The sequence below is a fragment of the Nannospalax galili genome, unplaced genomic scaffold (assembly GCF_000622305.1).
Source record: "Nannospalax galili isolate Female #2095 unplaced genomic scaffold, S.galili_v1.0 scaffold768, whole genome shotgun sequence".
NCBI classification, from domain to species: Eukaryota; Metazoa; Chordata; class Mammalia; order Rodentia; family Spalacidae; genus Nannospalax; species Nannospalax galili.
In genome coordinates this window covers 7,455,622-7,478,528 of record NW_008360317.1, presented here as the reverse complement: position 1 = coordinate 7,478,528, position 22,907 = coordinate 7,455,622, and the positions used below count along the sequence as shown (strand labels likewise).

The 22,907-nt window shown below is 43.1% G+C and overlaps 1 protein-coding gene across 2 annotated transcripts in view; it reads right to left on the bottom strand.

Annotated features, from left to right (window-relative positions):
• Nucleotides 1-22,907, bottom strand: part of Flt1 (fms related tyrosine kinase 1) — a 170,510-nt gene that overhangs the window by 26,622 nt on the left and 120,981 nt on the right. For both annotated transcript variants that reach the window (XM_029559611.1, XM_008825054.2), the window contains 4 exons: nucleotides 16,486-16,592; nucleotides 11,917-12,049; nucleotides 6,641-6,745; nucleotides 1,419-1,532 (listed from right to left, as the gene is read on the bottom strand). In XM_029559611.1, coding sequence (XP_029415471.1) covers nucleotides 1,419-1,532; nucleotides 6,641-6,745; nucleotides 11,917-12,049; nucleotides 16,486-16,592 — 459 coding nt within the window. The remainder of the gene's footprint in view (nucleotides 1-1,418; nucleotides 1,533-6,640; nucleotides 6,746-11,916; nucleotides 12,050-16,485; nucleotides 16,593-22,907) is intronic.

Below are 22,907 nucleotides of genomic sequence, written 5' to 3'. Positions count from 1 at the left end.
TTTTATAAACACAGACATTTGAATGTCATGTCACAAAACATCCTCTTCTTTTTTCCACTGTTTAAAAGGGTTAAACAATTTTTAAAAATATTTTATTATTTTTATTTTATGTGTATGAGTGTATTGCCTGCATGTATGTGAGTGCACCCATGTCATGCACTGCCACCGAGGTCAGAAGAGGGCTTCGGATTCCCCTGGAACTGGAGTTAAGAGCACTGACTGCTCTTAACTGCTGAGCTGTCGCTCCAGCCCTGGATTAAACCATTTTTAACCCTTTGCCCTGGACCACGCTTCCCCAGTAGCACAGAACTACTTCCAGGTCAAAATAGGCTTGATCCTGAAAATCCAGAGTTGGTGACCAGCAAATTCCAAAGGCCTTTCTGCACAAAGTACTAGGAAGACACCCTGCTGCTGCTTGGAGCCTCACTGAGGCTGGGGTTTGTCCTGTAACGTGATTTTCAGTTACTATCAGTACTTGGCTAGTTTTTGAATTCTGGCAGAACCTCCTCTTCCATTAAGGTTCCAGAAAGGTTTGCTTCCAAAGCTGAGGTCTCCCTAGTAAGGCCCAGCTGCACAGACCTGAGTGCTCTCCACACATGGAGATGAGTGGTCTCATTAATCAAGCTGCAGTTTACAGGTACAATGTTGAGGCAGACAGAATGTGGTCACTAAGCAGCAACTTGAAGGTTTATCCCAGCAATGGGACTATGTCTAGGTTACCAGGACTCTATTCCTGGCCTTCTCAGCCCTTAGCTCCTATCTACTCCTTACCTTTTCTAGCAGCTAGGCCTTCCCTGCCTTTATTCCTTCATTCTTACCTTCTTTGTTGGGAATTAAAGATCATTTGTATATACATGTCCTCTGCACCTTCCTTTCTGACTTAAGCAATGATTGTACATCTACAACCAATTGCTAACCTCAAATGCATGCTGGAGTCCATAGTCTGAAGACAACACTATCCTTGTTACTTGCCTTAGGTGGTAAGGACTGTTTTGATGGCTGAGCTGAAGGGAAGGACCCTTCTGGTCGTCTCCTGTGTTACTTCTTCCTGGGATCCCACCAGGAGTTAGTCTTTCCATGAAGCAGCAGGGAATTCACAGCCTCTTAAACCTTAACCATAGATAGTCACGTTCCCTCAAAGTCATCTTGAGAGAAAAATGTCCTCCCTATGATACAGAATCTGGGAAAGGAGCTCAAAGAAAGAGTGTGAATTCTTCCAACTCTTTCAATTAACTTATAAGGAAGACATTTCTAGGCTATGGGCACCGTTCCACAAACTGATAGACTATTTCTTCTGTGCTCATCAAGTGTCCACTTTCCCAGAGGTGAGGAAGCATGGCGGGGGAGCTGTGTGAGTCAGAGAGCTCTCTTGAAGCATATGTACCACAGATGGCATAGACCTTCCCCTTTTCCTTTACCTCCTTGCTTGGTACAGGCTCCCAGCAAGTTAACCACATTCAGATGGTGGCCAATGTGAGTCAAGATCTTGAGCTCAGTCATCAGAGCTTTGTACTCGTTGGCTGTGGCCCCCTCTGTGTGAGAAGCAAAGAAAAATCAGGGTGACAGGACAATGAGACAGTTTCCACCCGAGGCCGCGTTCCTGCCTTCCTTGTTTGTCATTGCTTCATTGTTTGTCACCCAGTTGCTTCATTAACTTCCCCATGTTCTACAAAAGGCCAAGTCTCCAGATTGTTTTCATTACTCCTACCCTCCTGAGACAACATTCTTTTGATTACAGTGAGGCCCAGTGTGGTGGTGGGATTAGTCACTGGACATTTCCTCTTGGTGGACCTAGCTGTGCTCGACAATGTGCTGACTCAGACTGGGCACCTCATGATGATGCTTTCCAAAGCCTTTCCCTCTGGGCAGAAACAGGTGCAGCAAGAACCCTCCAAGCAGGGGATCCATCCACACCTTCTCTCTTCTTGCTCCTTTCTGGGGAATCATAGAGAAGGAACACAGGGGCCTACAAGGGCAGGGTAACTGCTTCTGTAAACATCTTTGCAATGTTTTTTTCTCCCCATACCCTTCCATTGCTAGAACTCAAGGGTTATCATAGGCTATAAGGATCCATGGCATCCAGTTTCAACATCATTCTCAGAGATAACCAAGGTCAGTCCAAGAGTTAACAGTCTAAAACCTAAATTGAGTTTCTCCTGTGTGTTTGTTCCTATTGGTTAATTCCTGAGGCATTAACAAATTTAATTATTTTAGAAGTATAAAAAAAGTAAAAAGTGGAACAGTATGAGTTAGAGTAAAAAGATCTGGAATAGTAGGGTTTGTGTGTGTGTGTGTGTGTGTGTGTGTGTGTGTAGGGGGTTACAGCATGTCCTCAGCATGTGAAAGGACCTGAGTTCAATCTTTAGCACCAAAAATCAAAGAACAAATAATAGCAAAACCAAAAACTCTTGGAGAACAAGGTTCTAGAGAAAAAAGTGCAAGTCATCTACTTATCTTCCTTGAGCAGTCACTGTTAACAGTTTGGGGATCAGACTTCTCTTTATAAACTTATAAATACTTATTGAGGGCTGGCACAATGGCTCAGTGGGTAAGGTGCTTGTTGCCAAGTCTGATAACCTGAGTTTGATCCCCAGAACCCACAAGGTGGAAGGAGAGAACTGACTCCTGGAAGTTGTTCTCTGACTTTCGTGACCCTCAAGCATGCACATGCATACACTCACACATGTACACACACATACACACACACACACAAAATAAATGTAAAATAAAAATTTTCAATATCCAAATGAAAGGACTGAATCCCAGAGGGGTTTGAGGGGTAACATAAGTAGGATCACATATGCATATTTTAAAAAACTATTTTATCCCTTTAAATATACCAGATTAATATATTGATTTTAATAGATTAATGTGTTTCTGGTATTTATATTCTTCAGGGGTTTTTGTTTTGTTGTGTTGTTTCTTTTTCATGTGTGTGTGTATGTGTGTGTGTGTTGGTAAGGGTGTATGTGCACATCGTGTGCACATGCATGTGAAAGCCAGAGGACAACTCCAGATGCCATTCCTCAGAAAGTGTCCATCTTGAGTTTTTTATTTGTTGTTACTGTTGTTGTTTTTGAGTCAGGACCTCTCTATGTAGCCTTAACTGGCCTGGAACTCACTCTATAGACCAGGCTGGTCTCAATCTTACAGAGATCCACCTGCCTCTACTTCCCAACTGCTAGGATTAAAGGCATGTACCACCACGCCCAGCTTCTATCTTGTTTCTTGGGACAGGATCTCTCAGGGGTCTGGAGCTCACCAAGTAGGCTAGGCTGGCTGGTCAGTGAGCCCCAGGGATCTTCCTGTTTCCACCTCCCCAGTGTTGGAGTTACAAGTGTGAGCCACCAAGCTCAACTTCTCTACGTGAGTTCTGGAGACCATACTCAGGTCCTTATGCTTGCGTGGCAACCACTGCACCAACTGAGCTGTCTCTCCAGCCACAGATTCTGCTATTACAAATAAGCTAAAACAGAAAGCCTGTATGTGATTGCTCAGTGGGTAAAAGGTGTCCTCATTTAATATTGTGATAGATACTGGCATATTTTATAAGATGGAATAATTTGATTTGATTTTATAAGATTGAATCTTTTAATAATAACCAGATAAACTCCAAAAGCCTCCCAGTGCTTTTGCTTATAGTGGCTGCTCAACAAATATTTTTGGATAAACAGTGTGATTAGTTTTCTCATTTTGGACATGGGTGTGAGGTCCAAAAAGGTCGAGTTTTGCTTGGGAACATGCTGAAAGAGCTTTTGTCTGTGTCCTTCGGTTGACATTCTGCCTTTTCTATTTCTCCCTAAAATAGTCAACTAATTGAAGCAAGAAAACATAATGAACTTTTTTTAAAAAAGGAATTGTATACAGTGGGTGTTTTGGCAATCTTTTAAAAAATATTTTATCATTTTTATTTTATGTGTATGAGTGTTATGCCTGCATGTAGGTAAGTGCACCCATGTCGTGCAATGCCAATGGAAGACCGAAGAGGCTGTCGGATCCCCTGGAACTGGAGTTAAGGACAGTTGTTAGCTGTCATGTGGGTGCTGGGATTCAAACCCAGGTCTTCTGCAAGAACAACCAGTGTTCTTAACTGCTGAGCCCTCCCCCCACCCCCTTGGCAATTTTTTTCAATCAATGCTAAAAGCAAAAAAAAAAAAAAAAAAAAAAAGAGAGAGATTCATTTATAAATATTTTCCACACATGATTTCTATATTACATAGAAGAAATTGACCTTCAAAAATGATCTCAAGTTAGAATCTTCTCGCTTGTCCATACAACACTCCCTGAAAAATATTAAGCCCTTTTGTCAAAGAGAAAAGACCAGGTTCCATGGCTGAGATTGCTTCATCTCTAGACAGGGCCAGAGGGGTCTAGAGTGCACAGCAGAGTATCTTGGACATCAGGCTCACTCTCAGACACAGTGTGTGGGACCTGCTAACAAAGCAGATGGTTTTCCATTCAGTTCTGACATATCTCTAGGCAGGATACAGGATAATTTTCAGGGTAGGGAGCAATGGGTCAACTCTAGAAGCTGAGGTCTCTACAGCCCCTCTTCTGTGGCACTGTGGTGTGAAGGGGAGAGCGCTGGGCTCAGAGCTAGGAGATGTGCATACAAATCCTCACGCTTTTGCACTGAGCAGCTGTGGGCCTTACAGAGGCTGTTGGACCTTTCTGAGCCATTTTTCCTCATCTGCAAATGGGAGGTGATAATGTGTATCTCACAAGGCTGTTGATAGAAGATAGGATAAATTGCAGTTTTGTATGGTCCAGCTTATTTACAATAAAGTGGTTAGAAAAATTTAAAAAGCCAGGCGTGGTGGTACATGCCTTTAATCCTAGCACTTGGGAGTAGAGGCAGGCAGATCTCTGTGAGATAGAGGCAATTTGGTCTACATAGTAAGTCCCAGGCCAGCTGGGGCTATAGGGAGACCCTGTCTCAAAAAGACCAAGAAATAAAATAGTCTGGTGCTTTCTTTTTTAAAATTAAAAAGATATTTATTAAAAAAATTATGTATATTAATATTTTACCTGTATGAATGTGTCATGCAATGCCCATGGGGGCCAGAAGAGGGTGTTGGATTCCCTGGAGCTGGAGTTAGGAATGGTTGTTAGCTGCCACGTGGGTCCTGGGAACCGAACCTGGGTCCTCTGCAATAGCTATCTCTACAGCTCCCTAGTCTGGTGCTTTCTGATGTTACTTCTTTTCAGAATTCAGGGGTGAAGAGGAGAGTGCTGGCTTCTGGATATTCTCACAGAAATACCTGATGTTATCTGAGTATTCTACCCTGAACAAAGTCCTAACTTGCAAATATAAACCCTGTGGGGGCGGGGAGGAGGGAACGACATAATTGTAGGTATTTTGGGGTACATTGTGATGATATTGGATGCATATATAGTGTGCAATGACCAAATCAGTCCTTCTCCTGAACTAGTTATTCTTTGTGGTGGAACCTTTTGAACGCCTCGCTTTGTTTCTTATATAACATGATACATTATTGTGAACTATAGTCACCCTCACTGTGCTGTAGCACATGGGAACTTATTCCTTCAGTCTGAGATTTGTTCTCATTGCCCAGCCTCCCTCTCCTTCCTTTGTAGAGTTTTGTCAGTCTTCTGTTGACAAGGACAGCATTTTGGGGTGGGAAATGTAGTTAATGATGCTTCTGAAGTATGGTATCACTGGTAGACAACAAGTGAGTTTAGAAACATCCTCTCCCTTGGAGTCTGGGCCAGGTACCTCTTAGACATACAACTTCCTTCCTCAGCCTCAAAAAATCCTCCAGCAAAGCCCAGTGTGGTAACACTCTGGGAGGTGGAGACAGTAGGATCAGGAGTTCAAGGTCAGCCTGGGCTACATGAGAACCCATCTCAAAACAGAAACAAAATCAAAACCAAACAAATTTCATTAATATCTTGGAGACGCTGGAAAACTCAGAACTCCACAGAGTTTTTGGTCTTTTTGGTTTTGAAATCCTGACACAAGATGAAGTGTGAACATTTCTTCACAAACAAGGAAAAGAGGTATTTCTACACTTTAAAGGATGTATGCTCTAGAGTTTGTTTTATACACTGAGTCTCCCTGACTTCTGACTTCAGTCTGTCTGATGGTGGCACTCACAAATCGCAGTGTGATTTGGTTGTTTTGCATCTTTCAGTACAAGAAAGATGTAATAAAAATTCTTAAGTGGAGTGTTTTATGCCTAGAGCTTGGCAGTATAGAATAAAGTTTTGATCAACTAAGTTTTTCTAGCTTTCTAGTTTCACTGTATTCAGGCAAACCCAGGCCGAGTCTTTAGGATGCGTGATGCGTGCTGTTTCCCAACAGTCATAGTGGACCAGGCCAACTGTAACATTCTGAACCTATGTTTGCAATAGATGTAAATCCCTGGAGGTATAGTCTGAGATGTGAGAAAAGAAAGACCTTAAGGTGACAGAGATCATTTTCCTATGGACAGTTCTGGATTGTTCCATTGACAAGGTTTATTCTGAACTAGTGCAGCCTAATCTAAAACTCCTGGAACAAAGGAGCTCTGACCAGAGCAGAAATTGTTTGTGTTAGGCTACAGTCATCTCACAGCACTATTTAGGGAATGCAAAAAAGGTGAAGGGCCAGCTGATAGCCAGACCACAGTGTACATACCTTTCAGCATTTTCACAGCCACAGTCCGGCAGGTGGGCGATTTCTTAATGCCAAATGCAGATGCTTGAACTACTTTCCCAAAAGCCCCTCTCCCAAGCGATTTGCCTACAACGAAAAAAGACCTTGGTTTGTTTGCTAAGCCAACAATGAGTCTAAGTTTTTTTCAGGAAGGAAATGCCGTTTCCTATGTGTTATGTGAGGCATGCACCTTTGAAGGGCTTCTGCAATGAAGTGGCCCCAAAGGAGACAAAAGGGGCACATTTCTGGGGTCCCTTCCTTTGAAGTCTTTCCTCTGCCTCTGAGGCCAATACATCCTTTAAAACTAGTTTAGACTGGGGCTGGAGAGATGATTCAGCATTTAAGAGCACTGACTGCTCTTACAGAGGAGCCGGGTTCGATTCCCAGCACCCACATGGCAGCTAACAACTGTCCGTAACTCCGGTTCCTGACCTCTGCTGGCATTGCACAATATGATACACTTACTCATATGCGGGGAAATACACTCATGCACATAAATAAAAATAAAATATTTAAAAACAAAACAAGTCTAGGCCTCAGTGAAGATAAGTGACCATTCTTCTCATCATAGAATCTCCCAGAGGGGAGAGAATATTGAATTCTAGGTAGTCTCTTTGACTGTTTACTGACCAAGAAGGTCTCTCTGTGTTTGCCCTAAGTCCTCTTTCTTACCACCTGAGGGTATTCCTTCTGTTTAGAACAAAAAGGGAGGATCAAGAAGGGTGGTTACAAGCTGGGTGTGGTGGCACATGTCTTTAGTCTCATCACTCTGGAGGCAGAGACAGGTGGATCTCTGTGAGATCAAGGCCAGCCTGATCTACATAGTGAGTTCTAGGCCAGCCTGGGCTGCAGGTAGACCCTGTCTCAAAACAAAACAAAACAACAAAAAAACAGCGGTGGTTACTGTAATGTCTTATAACTAAAAATAAACACTAGGTCATTTCTCAGACTTCCTTGCCTATCACAGTATCCTCTGGTAGCTATTACATGATTGTACAGTCATTACAAATTCTCATGGTTTTTCATAATATGAGCCATCAACATTGGTAGTAATTTGTTTCAAGAGTGGTGGTTGCCAAAGGCAGTAAGAAAGCAAGGTATCTTTTATGGTACCCATTAGGTTTTGCTATAATGGCTGTTAATACATTTCTTTCCCAACTCTTGAATGAGCCAAGTTGACTCAGAGCGGGAAGGACACTGTCTGAATCCTCCAAGTACCTTGTGCAGTGGCTGGTGTAGAGGAGGCCCTATCTACTTAAAGCTGAATGGGGAGCAGTGTTAGGACTTTGGGGGATGCCCAAAGACAGGCTCATGGGAACAGGTAACTAGAGGGCCTACAGGATGGTGATCAGGAGACTGGGGCTCTTTAGGGAGGACACCCTCTGTAATACCTAGGCTACCTTTTTCATTTGAGGTCTTCCTTTGTACCATAAGGAAAAAGGCAGCTAAATGGAGCCACAAGAAACAGCCTATCTCTAACATTATATGTTGAAAGAAGAGTAAACCTAAGAGGATGGGGGATAAAACATCAGTGAAACATGACTGATCAAAAGTAAATTCCATCAGTTAGAAGGTTAATTTACCCCTTCCTTCCCAACTTGGTCTTCTTCCTCAGACTGCCCTAATAATATGCCTTCAGTTAATTAGCCTTCCTTCCTCCCTTCCTTCCTCCAATTCCTTCCTCAAAAGGATGTATATATTTTTAAGTTTCTTGTAAGCTTTGTAATGAAGCATTCCTGCTTCTTTAGCATGTTAGAACTTTTATCCTTTTATGCATAACTAGTTAGACAGCTGCACCTCGCTTCTTCTTAAAATCCACTGCCACCACTCAGGCATCTATTTAGGATGTGGGAAATTTCAGTTATTAGAGTTATAAGAGCCTCTGTGTGGCTGTCTCCTGGGACAGACTCTGCTCAGCAGGGTAACACTGAGAGCTGACGTATCTTTCCTAGGGTCAGTCTTGTGCCTGTGGTGACTGCTAAGCCCTGGTCTTCTCAGAGCAACTGGGACAAAGACACAGTCACTCATTTCTTCTTTATGTAAAATTGTTCAGACCAGAATGGGTTAAGTTAAAGTTAAAACAAAAGACCATCTAGTGGCCCCTAAATGTGCTGCATGTGGAAATCAAGTGGAGCCGAGCTCTGTAGTTACTTCCTCCACATTGGTAGAAATTTTTGCTTTTTCCAGGGTAAAGGAACAATGCTTTCCTTCTGTAGCATTCTACTACCTGATGTGAAAGGTGTCTTGAGCCTGTCAAATATCAGGATAATCTCTCCACACACTCCTCAGACTGTTGCTTCTTTGGGGTACAGAGAATCTCCTCCCTTTCCACATCTTCCACCCCTGTTCCCTCCACATTCCCCTCTCAGCCATCACAACGTGCTTTGTTTTAACAAGTGTTTGGGGTTCTGCTTCTATCATTGAGAGCATACTGGTGCTTACTTGACTGACAACTGCTCCATAAAACAACAGGAAACTATCACTGGCCTTTAGTCATCTTGAGTGTTAGAACCCTATAGACCCATGCTTTCAGTTTTAGGGAGACCAGGTACACTGAACTTGTCCTAGCCTGATACTTTCTTTCTGTTGGAATTCTCTTCAGTGTTTTCTGGAATGTCACTAACTAGGTCAGATATGTGTTTTCATAATCATACAATGTAAGAGTACTGTAATCTCTTCCAAGAAACCTGGCCACTCTGGGGAGAGTGCAGAGCCTCATGAACTTGGCATCTGTTGTGTTTTGGATATGAAATGCCCCCGACATGTTCAAGTATTGAGTAAGGGCTTAGTCCACAGCTGGTTGAGTTATGTTTGGAGGTTCTGGAAACTTCAGAAGGTAGGCCTAGCTGGAGGAAGTACGTCAGGAGGGGAGGTTTCTTGGGGGTATATTATCCATGGCACTTGGCTGCCTGTCTTTCTGTTTCCTGTACTTTAAGAAGTGAAGAGCAACTGTGGTCACATGGGCCTGCCAACATGGTGCTCTGATGAGCGAGTACACGCGCCAGATGACAAGGAGCTAAATCCCCTGAAACCATGAGCCAAAAGAAATCCTTCCTCCCTTAAGTTGCTCTGTCAGCTTTTTGGTCAATGTGACAAAAGCTAACTAATCAATACAGCTCTTTGGCAGCCAGGGCAACTGGCCTCATAAGATGTAGTACTAACCCAGTACCAGATTCCCTGTGTGGTTTTCCATGTTAGGTAACTCTGCCTGTATATTACTTTCCAGTAGAAATACATGCTGTCAGATGTTATCATAAAAACTTTTAGGAGATGAATTTTCTCCAAGGGTTAGTAAGGAATCATGAAAGAGTGAGGGAGTTTTCTTTCATTCCTAGATTTCAGGAATTTCAATAATAACAACACCAAGCTTCAACTGAACCATCTATTGGTCGTATAACTTCTGACTTGCTTCTCTAGGCCTGGGAATTGTAGTCAATAGAGAAGACACAGCTGAAACCTCCCCTTGGTCTATACATTTCTTACTTTTTCAACCCCAATGTAACACCATCAAACAAGTTTTTTTTTCTCTCCATCAATCTAGACATAATCTTGGTTATTTTCAGTTGCCAGCCATTACTTCAAATCACTTTGTCACTTCTTTGGCTTACAAAATCAAGAAACCTTGGGCCTCCTCACTCCCACATTAATCGGAGGAGCATTCCTCCAGTTCTGTAGGCACACCATGCATTGAAAAGCTTGACACATTTTCTCTCACTCACCAGAGACACTTAGATGGACACCAGCCAAATAACAATTGTGGCAACTCCATAGAGGAAAATGCTCAAAAAGTAAGACCTTCAACAAGGAGACTCTCCTGAGATGGGATTATGTGAATCTGATGCGCTCAGGAGAGTTAAAAGGAGGGAACAACCTGGATGGATGTGCTGTGGTTCACAGTGATGTGAGAGAGAAATAGAGGGACTGGCAATGGGAGGAGCTTCTATGTCCTGTCCTAGAGGAAGCATGCTTAATTGTGACTAACTCTGGAAAGCAACATGGCCTGAGAATGTTTCCTGATTGTGAAAATGATCTCACGCTCCCTGCCAAGGTCACCCAAAGGCTCAGCAAGCTTCTATATGATTCTGACTTGCAGAAGGAACTCATCCAGTGTGGCACCTGCCCTTAATTCCTCTAAATTTGCTTGTTTCTTTTCCCCATCAGTAGCCATTGCTGGCTTTCTCCAGCTAGAGCTGACTTCCAAGGTTTTCCCCAAGTCAAACAGAACCTGCTCTGATGCTGCCCTTCCCCAGCGTAAGCAGAACCATTTCAAGACCTAAGAGAAAAACAAGAAAATCCATTTCATCCTTTCCATCACCCCCACCCCAATATGGCTTGCATGTGAGGAGATGGGGGTCATGCTGTGGGATCAGGAACAGCATGCTCTTTATTCTGAGAGTGACAAGCTCCAGGCACGCTGGGCTCACAATCTGTTTTCCTAGTTCCAACCACTAATGACTCTGGCATACATGGGAGCGAGTGGAAAACTTTCAGAAGCCACGATCCAAACATTTTGGGTAGGAGTAATTGAGGCTCCGATTGTTTTGTAGCGGCAAGGCTAGAGATGAATGCTCATTGTGACGTCTGAGCTGGAGGAACTTGGGGTAAAGCTGAGGGAAAGGACGGGGCCTGTTTACAACAGCTGCCCTACCTGGAAAATACGTGTTTGTTCTTCAAAAGTGAAACTTAAGTGATCCCCTAGGGCTTTCCTTCTGTCTGGAAGTCCCAACACAAGGAAACTCAAAGGATGTCTATAATCAATCTGTGGATTTGAACAGAGAGTTTTTCGAGCCTCCACCTTGAAGAGTACTAACTCTTTCACCAAATGTGATTTAGCTGATACTCACTCTGTTGAGTTATGCTCTGGGCAACACATGTCTAAGTCCTCAGGAGTTTTAAGTGCCCGTCCTTGGAAGCCACCCACCCTCTTCTGAACTTCACTTATCTATTTCGGCATCTAGCTGCAGATTAGCCCTTGGAGGGAAGAGACCCAAATACCTTTGTATCCCTAGGCCTTATACCAGAATGTATTGCTCAGAGCTTAATAACCACTGAACCTATACACGGGCCCTCCTTGTCACCTTGTTTTAACTGTCTCAACATTTCCTTAGACTACTTTACCTCTGGTCCGTGTCCCTTGCTAGTTTGTGGGCAGTTGGGTAGAATCCCAGGTCTGGTTTCCTGTTGCATTTCTCAAATCAGTGTTTGGTATGGGGTAGGTGTTCAGATGGGCTTGTGGATCTGCTGAACAAATACATTACCTAGTTTAAGTCTCTCCCGCGCAAACTCCCACTTGCTGGCATCATAGGGGAGCCGTTCACACTGCTCATCCAGGGGAACTTCATCTGGGTCCATTATAATCGATAGGTAGTCTGTCTTTATTTCAGAAGAGGACTGAGAAACAGAGACCCCAAAAGTCACCAAGAAAAAAATACTTTTAAAAGCTCAGTTATTCAATTTACAACAATACTTAGCAACATCTACGGCTCTGAGTCATTTGTCAGGTACAAACACACACACACCCTTGAGTGTGCCATTTCCATGAGACATTTATTTCCTTACTCTGCCCACACATTCAGCAGTCGTAGCTCCACCATCTTATCTTGAATAAATGCACCCAAAATTCTCAAAATCGCCACTGACCTTACACATCTTGCTTGTTCTGAAACAACTCTGAGAGGTTTTGCTTTAAAAATGCAAAGCATTTTAATAAATTGCAAACAGTAACTGAAAGTAGCTTTCTATGGCTGTTCTGTACAAGCAGTCCTGTGCATTAAGATGGTGAGGTGCTCTGAGCATATGAATTAAGATGGGCTAGCAGTGGGGTGTCCTGTAGCTTTTCTACATTTGGAGGAAAGGTAAAAAGTGGCAAAGTAGGGCTGGAAAGGCGGTTAAGTGGTTAAGAGCACTGGTTGCTCTTACAGAGGACCTGGGTTCAATTCCAGGTAGCTAGCAACTGTCCATAACTCCAGTTCTAGGGGATCTGATGCCCTCTACTGACCTCCATGAGCATTGCACAACATGACTGCACTTATACACCAGCAGGCAATACACTCATACACATAAAATAAAAATAATAAATTAAAAAGTAGGTTAAAAAAAAGATGTGGCAAAGTGAACTCAGGGTCCCAGGACAGTGTAAGTACATGTCTTCAGTGTCAAAACCCCTCAGAAGTCTGGAGCTCTTAATTGGTTGAACTACCTCAAAAGTCCACAGGCTCTATCGTGAGATTAGAATAAAAGATTACCTTATGAGAAGGACTTCCTATACTAAGAACTAGAAGCCCATTATTTCAAAAGCCTAGGAGTGAAGTAGGACAACACATTCTGAATTCATTAGAGTTAGGATGTCAAGTGGATATGACAGGCATCTGCTATGAAAAACTTGATTTCTTGGTAATGCAAATCAAACCCAGAAAGTACCCTACATGCTAGATTGTAGATAAGTAGATTTATGTTTAATATTGAATTTGTATCAACAAGTTCATTTCCTGTTAATGGACAAATTTCTAGCAGTGATGACTGCATTTCTATGGGCAAACTCGGGGATGGGACAGAAAGGACACACGCTTTCCCATAGAACCTTTGTTTCAAAGTTATGTAAACCTCATTTAAGTGAGGTTGGTGGGTTTTTTTTTTTTTCCCTAACCAGGAACAGAGCTGCAGTGGGAAGACAGCCTTTCCATACATAACCACTTCACACCCACCACATTCTTCAGCCCTTACTCACTGTTCCAGGCTGTCACAGGTCACCTCATCCATCACTTGCAATCATTCTCCTCACAAAAATTATCACCAGAATGTGGGACAAACACCTCAAAACAGAAAGTTTGCCTGGCCTCCAATAAAGGATGAACATGTAAGATAAGGAACACATTTGTCGTGACCTGCATTGGTGTAAGGCTGTAAGGACTCAGCTAGTCATAAGCCTGCAGAAGAGTATAAATTCCTATACAGTTTAATGGGTGTTCATGAAAGAAGTTACTGGAATAATTTTATTATTATTTTTTAATGTCAAATATTGCCAAGGCAAGGGTCAAAGAGCATAGGATTGCTGAAACCTAGCTAAGAACATCTTGGATTTATGCAGCATGGGGAGGTGGCGGGAATTCTGATAGGGACAGGGGAACAGGCAAAGGGGGAGCTTGTCCTATGTGACTCCCATGGAAATTAATCATTAATTTCAATCAAGTGGATGAGAGAAAACACCACACAGACCTTAGTCAGGGGTTTTGAGGAGAGTATATTGGCAGACTTCTAGTTGAAATGTATTTATTCTTCTATTGACATTAACACTGAGCAGCTGTGAGGTGGTTGGCATAGAGGACAATTGCCTGGACTAGAATCACCCTTTGACTTCCACACAGCCAAAAGACTCTGGGCAAGTGGCTTAACTCCTCCAAGCACAGTTTTCTTATCTGTGAAATGTTGACAGTAATTGTAGTTATCTCTTAGGGCTGCTGTGATTATCAAAGGATCTAGCAACCTGTTAGAACAAGACCTGGCTTCTACCCAGCATCAGCATGGTGTTGGCCATTGTTATAATACTGGGTATGTGGGGGTGGGGATAAAGAGATAAAATGCATTCCTTATCAATGAGGAATTCGCGTTATGGTTAGAAAAACCACATGGGCTTCTTTTTGATTCCTTGCACGCCTTTGCCTCCCTCAGGCAAACTAGATGGTGCTCTCTTGTTCCCATCTGCATGTCCTGGAATTTTGGAAATGTAGGGGTTTTCAATCTGGTCTTACCTGCTGAGTAAAGAAGCTGCTGCTCCAGTCAGGGGAGGAGAAGGTGGCAGGGTCGGCTGTTTTGGTTCCTTCCTTCTAGCTACACCCTTCCAAGTCTGTCTCAGGCATTGCTTTTACTGAAGGCTTTTCTCCTGCCCCATCCCTTGAGCTCCTCTAGGTCTGGACCTTCTCTACAGATCTGGAAAACTTGTTTTTTTGTGTGCATTTCCCTATAGATGTATTCTCTCCTTTCAAAGCTGTTGTTTCCCTCTAACACAGTGGCCTTGGTATGTCTCAAAACCAATTGCTCCACGAGGCAAAAAAGCCTGATGTCACATATTACCATGGAGGGTGGCTGCTAGCCTCCTCTCTTTCCAACTGTCAACTACGCCTTATGATTTTGAATATCAAGCAGAGGTCAGACAGCCTGCACTCAAAACTAAACTCCAACTCTAGTGACTTTTGGACCCATTGCATTACCTCTTGGAGCCTCAGTTTCCTTTTTAAAAGGAGGAATAACATATCTACCTCTTTGCCATTTTGATAGGATTAATAGAGACCCTGCACAAAGGGCTTTCCATAAGGCCTGGGACATTAATAAGAGACAATCTCTAGGAAATGCAGAGGCCTTTTGTCTTTTTCAAGTGCTGTTGATCTCTGTCCTAAACTTTCTCAATTCTAGTCATCCAGTCAGCCCCAACATTGTTTCTTCCTTGCAACACTCTCCGTCTCCTGCTAATGGATTGATTTGCCTGCTCTGGTCTGTTCTCCACCCAGTAGCTAGGGTGATTTTCCTAGACACATGTTGGCTCCCCTTACCACACTTTGCTTTTGCTTAACACCCCATCCTCAGCCTTACCAAGGTTTCTGCTAACAGATTCACTTCCTTGCATTGCCTCCACTGGCTGGACTTTGCGGTAACTTTGACATAGCTATTGCTCCTTTATTCTCCACTGCACCCTCCTGGCCCCCAGTTTCATTCTAACCATGTTCCTCTTCCTGCCTCTGCTCCCTTGCCCTTAATGCTTTTTCCTCCAAGACCCCCCTCCCCCACATTTTGGTTAGCTTCTAAAAAAATAAAATAGGGTCTCACTAGTTTGCCCGGGCTGGCCTCACAATAGTTACCCTCCTGCCTTAGGTTCCTGAGTGCTCGGATTACAGGCAGATACTGCTATATCTAGGTTTGGTCAACTACTTCTTTGAGCTAATGCAGAGCTGCAGTGTGACATTCGGCTGTGTGTTTGGGTCAAGTCAGTCTCCTTCCAGGCTCCATAAAGTAGAAGTTGCTTTCTAGTATCACCAGAGGGCCTGGCACACAGGTTAATGCTGTGTATTGTGTAGGCTCATGGTAAATACTGTAGACATGAAGAATGAATGAATGAATGAATGTTAATCTTCTTACTGATTTTCAGAGAAGCAGGTCATACTGTGACTTACTTTTAAGACACTGATATCCTGAGTCCCCATGTAGACCTCACACTGAATATTAAGGGTTGGATCCAGAGTATGCAACAACAGTACCCTTGTTTGTATGTCTGTATGTTACATAGCCAGATCAGAGGTAGATCTTTATTTTCCTTTTAATTTTTGCAGAGAGAGGGATTTAGACAATTTCGTACAACCAGTGTTACATTTAAGAAATCTATAATTGGGCATGGTGGACACAGGAAGATTGAAAGGCCAACCTGGGGTACGTAGTGAGTCCCTTCTACATAAACAAACTATATGACAGGCCTATGGGGAGAGGGGTGTAGCTCAGTGGTAGAGCACCTGCTCGGCATGTGGAAGATCCTGGGTTTGATCCGCAGTACCAAAATAAAAAAATAAACTATAAAACCAAAAACACTCTAATACATGTTTTTTTAAACCAAAAAGATCCCTCCTGCCTCTGACAAATTCACTCTTGTAGCTTTTCTTTGGACACTCCATTTCATGGTTAGAAATATTTCAATGGTCTGATCTGTATTTAGTGGGTCAGCAATACAAATGGGAAAGAAGGGAAAGAAAAATGCCCAATATTTGTCTAACATGCTGCTGACAGCTGAGCAGCAGCTCAGTGTTTTGTGAAAAGGCTTTTAAGATCATCTGGTTGGTTCTCACCCTTTTCAATTTTCGGATGAAGAGAGTTAATAGGAGCCAGAAGAGGGTTGCAGCCACACAGGTACATGTGAGAGTGATCAGCTCCAGGTTCGACTTGTCTGAGGTTCCTGAAGAGAGAAAATCACAAAGATGCTGCTAAAAAGAAACCTCAGAATGTAGGGTCTTTGGACTTGTGAACCAGGTGGTGCCTCCAGGAGGTCCCTGCTAGTGAGGCATCTGATGCACAGTAAGCCTGAGACCAAGATTCACCCGAGTCAGGCTATGAACTTGGACGTGGAAGACTTTCCAGAAATTCTGCTGTTGAGTCTGCAAACTTTGTAATTGCAGAACTAACTAATTAAAACTCAGAGGAAAAAGTAAAGATGAGAAAAAAACTGACGGCAGGAAAAAAGCTCATGAAAGTGCTAAATCTGGCATATGTTAGATCTCCCTAATGGGCTTTGGAGGAAATTCTAAAGAAAAAGAAAAAAAAAAAAAAAGACATAAAAGAGCCCCGTTGGGACTCACAAAGTTCTTCCAAGTAGATATTAAAAATGAAAATAAAGCTCAAGGCTGTCACAACTGCCTGTTTGCTTCTTTTGGTGCAGTCACTCTGAACTGCCCACAATCCTGCTCCCAGCACCTGGAGCTCTACTAACCTCAGCAACTAGACTGCACAGCCTGAGAGGAGGTGACAGTACTCTCTGAGTGCTTTCTGCTCTGAGGACTGGCACGTATTCATTTACCAAGACTCATGCCACTGCTATGAGCTGGATTTTCTCCATTTTATGAATGAGGAAGTTGAGGTGCTAAGAGATTAAGGCTCTTGCCTATAAGTGGTGGGGCTGTGATTGTAGTCCAGCTGATCTGAGTCTGCATGCTTAACCACCAGAGGTCTAAGGGTACACCACTTCCTCCTTCCCTCTTCTCCTGAGCCATTACAAGGGCCTGTTAATCACTTCAGAGAGGCCACATTTCCTGCCAGAGAAGTCCTGCCTGTTGGGCTTTCACAGCTCATGAAATTATCAGCTCCCCTTTCCCCACTTTTGGACCCCAGAGAGCCCTCTTCAGTTCTCATCTGCCCAGGCTTGTCTGCATCTAGTGGCCTTTTTTGCACTCCAGCGATCTTGCTGGGTCTCAGATTCAATCCTGCCACTCCTATGCCTCAGTGCCAACATTTGCTCTCCATCATTGTCAGGCTGAATTCCAGATTGTAAGCTGGAGGTGTAGCTCAGTGGAAGGGCACTTTGCATGCCAAGGCCCTGGATTCTATCCTTAACACAACCAAGATTAAAAAAAAAACTTAAGGGGAGCAACGGCTCAGTGGTTAAATACATCAGCTGCTCTTGCAGAGGATCTAAGCTTGGTTCCCATCACCCACATGGTGGCTCACAACCACCTGTAGCTCCAGCTCCAGGGGATCTGACATCCTCCTTTGGCCTCCATGGGCACTGCACTCTAGTGAGCATATACCCCGCCCCCAGACATACACATATACGTAATTGTAATAAATCTTTAAAAATCAATTGAAAATTCAAATCCTTAGGTCTTATACCTTATTTTGTCCTTCTTTCTCAATATACATCCTCAGAGTGGGAATACTGTAGGTCAGACTTGAAGTGAGTTTGGATTTCTTCTAGTGTACACACACACACAGACACACAGAGACACAGACACACACACACACACAGAGACACACAGACACACAGACACACAGACACACACACATAGGTCCTTGGCTATGCTGCAACTAAGTTTCTTGGCATGAGTGGGACCTGCTGAAGACACTGTAGTAGCCTTTGACTGTCACAGATGGCTTCTTGAGATCTGGCACTATCTACATAGACCCTCTGCATAGGCCTCTCATATGGAATGTGAGGTGAGTCGCCCTCTGTGATTGTGGGAACTTTCCCACCACATTCCGAGGGACAGGAAGCTGGCCCCCAAAGTCTAATTCCACAGTCCTTACTCAAGGAAAATTCCTTCCAGTGGGACTATTTGTGTGCAAACACACATTTAAGGAATCAACTCATTAAAACATTTTTTAAGAAGAGCACTTATTAGGGCAGGAATGATCTATTTAATATCAATATTCAATACTGCTTAGTAAAATTCAGCATTTTATAGTAATGATGTAGCATCTATGTTCTAGCTCATTTGATAGTTGCATCTCTATCTGTCTTTGCAAAACAGCTGTCAGAGCAGGCTTTGGCTGGGGAGGAAGGAGCCCTTAAGTGTTTTCTTCATTCCCTGGTGACAGGTGATGAGCCTTGTCCATGAAATAGCCCAGCTGCACATGGCCAGAGGAAATGTGGGTGGATTCGATAATCATTGGGCGTGAGCACTGGTCTCAGGGACATCATTCCCTTAGGGGTTGTGTAAAAGACATTTGTGCAAGGCTATTTTTACTGGTAATGTCGAGAATGTGGCCAATTTGAAGAGTATATGGCAATTGGGCCTTTTGTTGTAGATTCTCTCCCTGTTGTGCAGAGTGACCCATGACAGTTGCCCTCCCAGACTTCATGTCACCCATCCACGTGTCACACAGTGGATGAGTTCTGAGGGGTGATGCATCTTGTCAGGAGTCTCCACCCTGTGCAGTGTCCTGAGGCTTTGTGGTGGTGATGGTGGCTCTTTGTGCACAGTCTGGGCTGCGCCATCTGGCAACAGCACACCTTTGCAGAACAGCTGCCAGGACAGGCTTCAGCTGAGTAGGTCGACCTAAGCTAACCCCTAGGTGTTTTCTTAATAGTGAAGCATCCACACACTGGCCTGGAATTAGGCACCGCATGGCGTTTGGCCTGTAGAATCTCAGGCAGCAGAGCCAGGTCAGCTCAGCTCAGTATAACCACGTGGTTTCCCAAGATACAACGCGCCAGGGTTCTTTGCTCCCAGACCTGCCTTGATTGAAAAACTAATCGTAGTTCTCATCAGGAATTGACAAGAAGTGAGGCTGTGAATCAGACGTATGGTGCACCAAGGATTCTGTGTTCAGTTTCCCGAACCTTAAAAATTGGAGGACACAGGAAAAATGCATACACCTGGTGTTAGGTATGATCTGAAAGTTTCCTTTCTCGCCCTCCCTTTCCCTCAGCTCCTCCCTTGAGTTTTAATTATTTTATTTTACTTTTCCCTTGTCACTCCTTGACCTTAAGTGCAGGATGATTGGATTTTGTTTCGTTTTGTTGCTTAGCTTTGTTTTCTGTTCTGGCACACTGCGTGTATCACAGTGTGCCTCTTCGGCCTAAAACAAATCAGATTTTGACATAAGTACTCACTGTCTTGCAGAGCAACAGCCTTCTCCGAAAGTTTTGTCTGACCCCACAGGATGGTTTAGGTGTTCTCTGACCTGCTTTTATTTATTTTAATTTAAAATGACAAATAAATTTGAACAAAACTTGTTAATTTTATGCTTCTACCTCTGGTCCAGAGAAAGTCAATAAAGATTTACATATGGAAAAAAAGAAAATTAATCACTTCCAGCTGATTCTTGGAGTTCCTGATCAAGATAAGTCAAATGCAGTATTGTCTTCCATCTGATACTCAGTAACCTGTAACTCAGGTAACCTTTAACCTTTAATGTGGTTTCCTTGAGGCTTATTGGAAAAGCATAACTGGCCTGTAGACCTCTATAGCAATTTATGAAGCCTTTACAGTTATTTATTTTATTTTACTTGTATGAGTGCTTGCCAAGTGCACCATATGTGTGCAATGCCCAGAAGAGGCCAGAAGATTGCATCAGATCCCCTGGAACTGGAATTAGGGATAGTTGTTAGCAGCCATGTGGGTGCTGGGAATGGAACCCAGGTCCTCTGCAAGAGCACCCAGTGCTCTTAACCATGGAGCCATCTCTCCAGCCCCCTTATTTTTAGTTTTTGAGACAGGGGAACCCGATATGTAGATGAGGCTGGTCTCAGTCTCACAGAGATCCACCTGACTGTGCCTCCTGAGTGCTGGGATTAAACGCATGGGCCACCACTCAGATTAAATTTGAAGTACATTCTCAAGAGTAATTTTAGATTTAAAAAAAAGCTAAAATTACTATTTACTGCTTACTAAAATTGTTATTTACTATTAGTTGGGTAGCACATTTTTATAACAAGCCAATCCTTAAGCCAAACAGGAATTCTGTGGTTTAGAACACCATTTGGGTGACTCACAGTAAGCCCAGGAAAAGGGTAATACAGAAAGTTTTTCTGCAATGAAACTTGGGACATCATCTTAGCAAACACTAATGTAAGCTAACACGAAGATGTTATCATATGACAGACTCTATTAATCCTTGTAACAACCCTAGAAGGGTTAGCAAACTATTATTAACATCTCTATTTTTCAGGGCAAAAAATCAAGTACCAGGAAGGGCAGTCAGTAACTTCCTGAGGTTACCTAGCTACTGTAGACAGAGCCACCCCACTGCAGAGAGGACTCTGGTCCATTTTGATCTCCTGGCTTGAGACACAGTGATTCAAGTAGTTCTGATTGTCAGCTCTGCCACTTCCTAGTCTTGTGACCCTGACAAATCACTTAACCTTTCTGAGTTCTTACCAGATTCTTATTTTTAATAACTGCACTTTCTCACAGGATTACTGAAAAAATTAAGAGGGATAGTGTGTGCTTGCTTAACACAGTACACTGCATGCTTGATAAACACAAGATATAATTAACAGGTCCAGGCCTTCTCCAGGCTCAGTGCCAAGTTCACTAAGCTTGTGTCTATGTCTGGGATACCATGCAGATTCATGCCAGTCTTGTTTCCACAGGAAGAAATGAGATGGGTATGTTTGGAATTTACTTGTTTTACTCTAAGAACTAGCTACAAAGATCTTATATTACCCTAACTGAATTCTGGCACCTTTATTTTAAGTTTTTTTTTTTTTTAACGTGTGTGAGTGTTTTGCCTGCATGTATGTAAGTGTAGCCATGTCATGAGATGCCTGTGGAGGCCAGAAGAGGGTGTTAGATCCACTGGAATTGGAGTTAAGGACAGTTGTTAGATGCTGTGTGGGTGCTGGGAACTAAACCCTGATCCTCTGCAAGAGCAGCCAGTGTTCTTAACCACTGATCCATCTCCCAGCCCCTGGTACCATTTAAAAAAATTCTTGACTAAGCTTTATGCCATAGTTTAGAATTTAAGTAAAAAGGTATATATATTCCTGGTCCTCGGCCTCCTGCATAGAATTAGAAACATGCTATTCATCTGTTTTGAGCTTGGTTTTCTTCTTGAGATGCCCTTCAGAATTGCCAGAATCTATGAAAGGAGGAGTAACACAAAGCCCCAAGTTAACCACCTCCATCCTTGGTGCCTGGATAGTTGTGGGGGCAGGCCTCAGGAGGATGGGAGCTGAGGTGGAGACCGGTGTGGACTAGCCATGGGTCAAAAAAGAACGGAAAATGGGAACATTGAACAAAAGGCAATAAAATCATAGAACCTGGAGACCCATGCCAATTTCCTTTTGAACTGACTTTACTCTTAAATCCCGGGTTTTTGTTAAAGAGCATAGCGCATGCTTCTTGCTGGGAGTCCTTTCTCACATAAGTGTGAATGTGCACTTTCTGCCGGCCCTCTTTGCAAATCATACCAATGATGCCCCGTCCAGTATTTAGGCTGTGATCCCTTTGTGTCTTCCCATAATCCATCAGCGATCTAACAGATACCTAGTATAGTAGTTATTCTTCAAGTGGTTTCTTCCTTTGTAATTGTGGATACTACTGAAATATAGTGAGACCTTGTGCTAAGAAAGCTCTTGCATATAGTAAAGTTATACCTGTAATTATAAGGTATGGCTTTAAGTCTTTGGATGAAAATGGGCCACATTTTCATCAAAACAGGCGTGAGTGCTATGTTCAGCTCAGAAATAATTTTGGTTGCTAACAGTTTTATTGTAGTTTTGACACTGCAATTTCCCCTTTGAGTACTCTACGTGTGCTCAGGGCCCTGTCCAAACCAAACAAGACCTGTGATTATTTAAAGAAGCAGCTTTGACTCCACAGTCCATTCATCCTTTTCAGATACAAAAATAACACATTGTTTTATCTAGGGGTATAAGACTCCTTTTTCAAAGGAAATAAAAAGAGCAGACAGTTTCCTTCCTGGCTAATTCCTGAACCTCTTTAAATCTGTTAAACATAGCCACAGACACAATTCGTGTGCCTAGTTTCATTTCCTAAACTCAATTTGACAAGATAGGATTGTGAAGGGTCCATATGTATCTACCAGGAAATCAAGTCTGATGCTGGGGAACACGTCAGTGCCCCCGAATGACACGAATCACGATTTCAACTCTAGGGCAAGGATCCAATTTCAGTGATAAAATTATTGAACAGATAACTGCAGTCACCTGCTCTGAGCAGCATCACAGGATCAAACTTATTCAATGAGCCCAGAGCATTTCAATTCAAGATACCGGGACTACCTCACATATGCAGGCTTCCCTAAGTTCCAT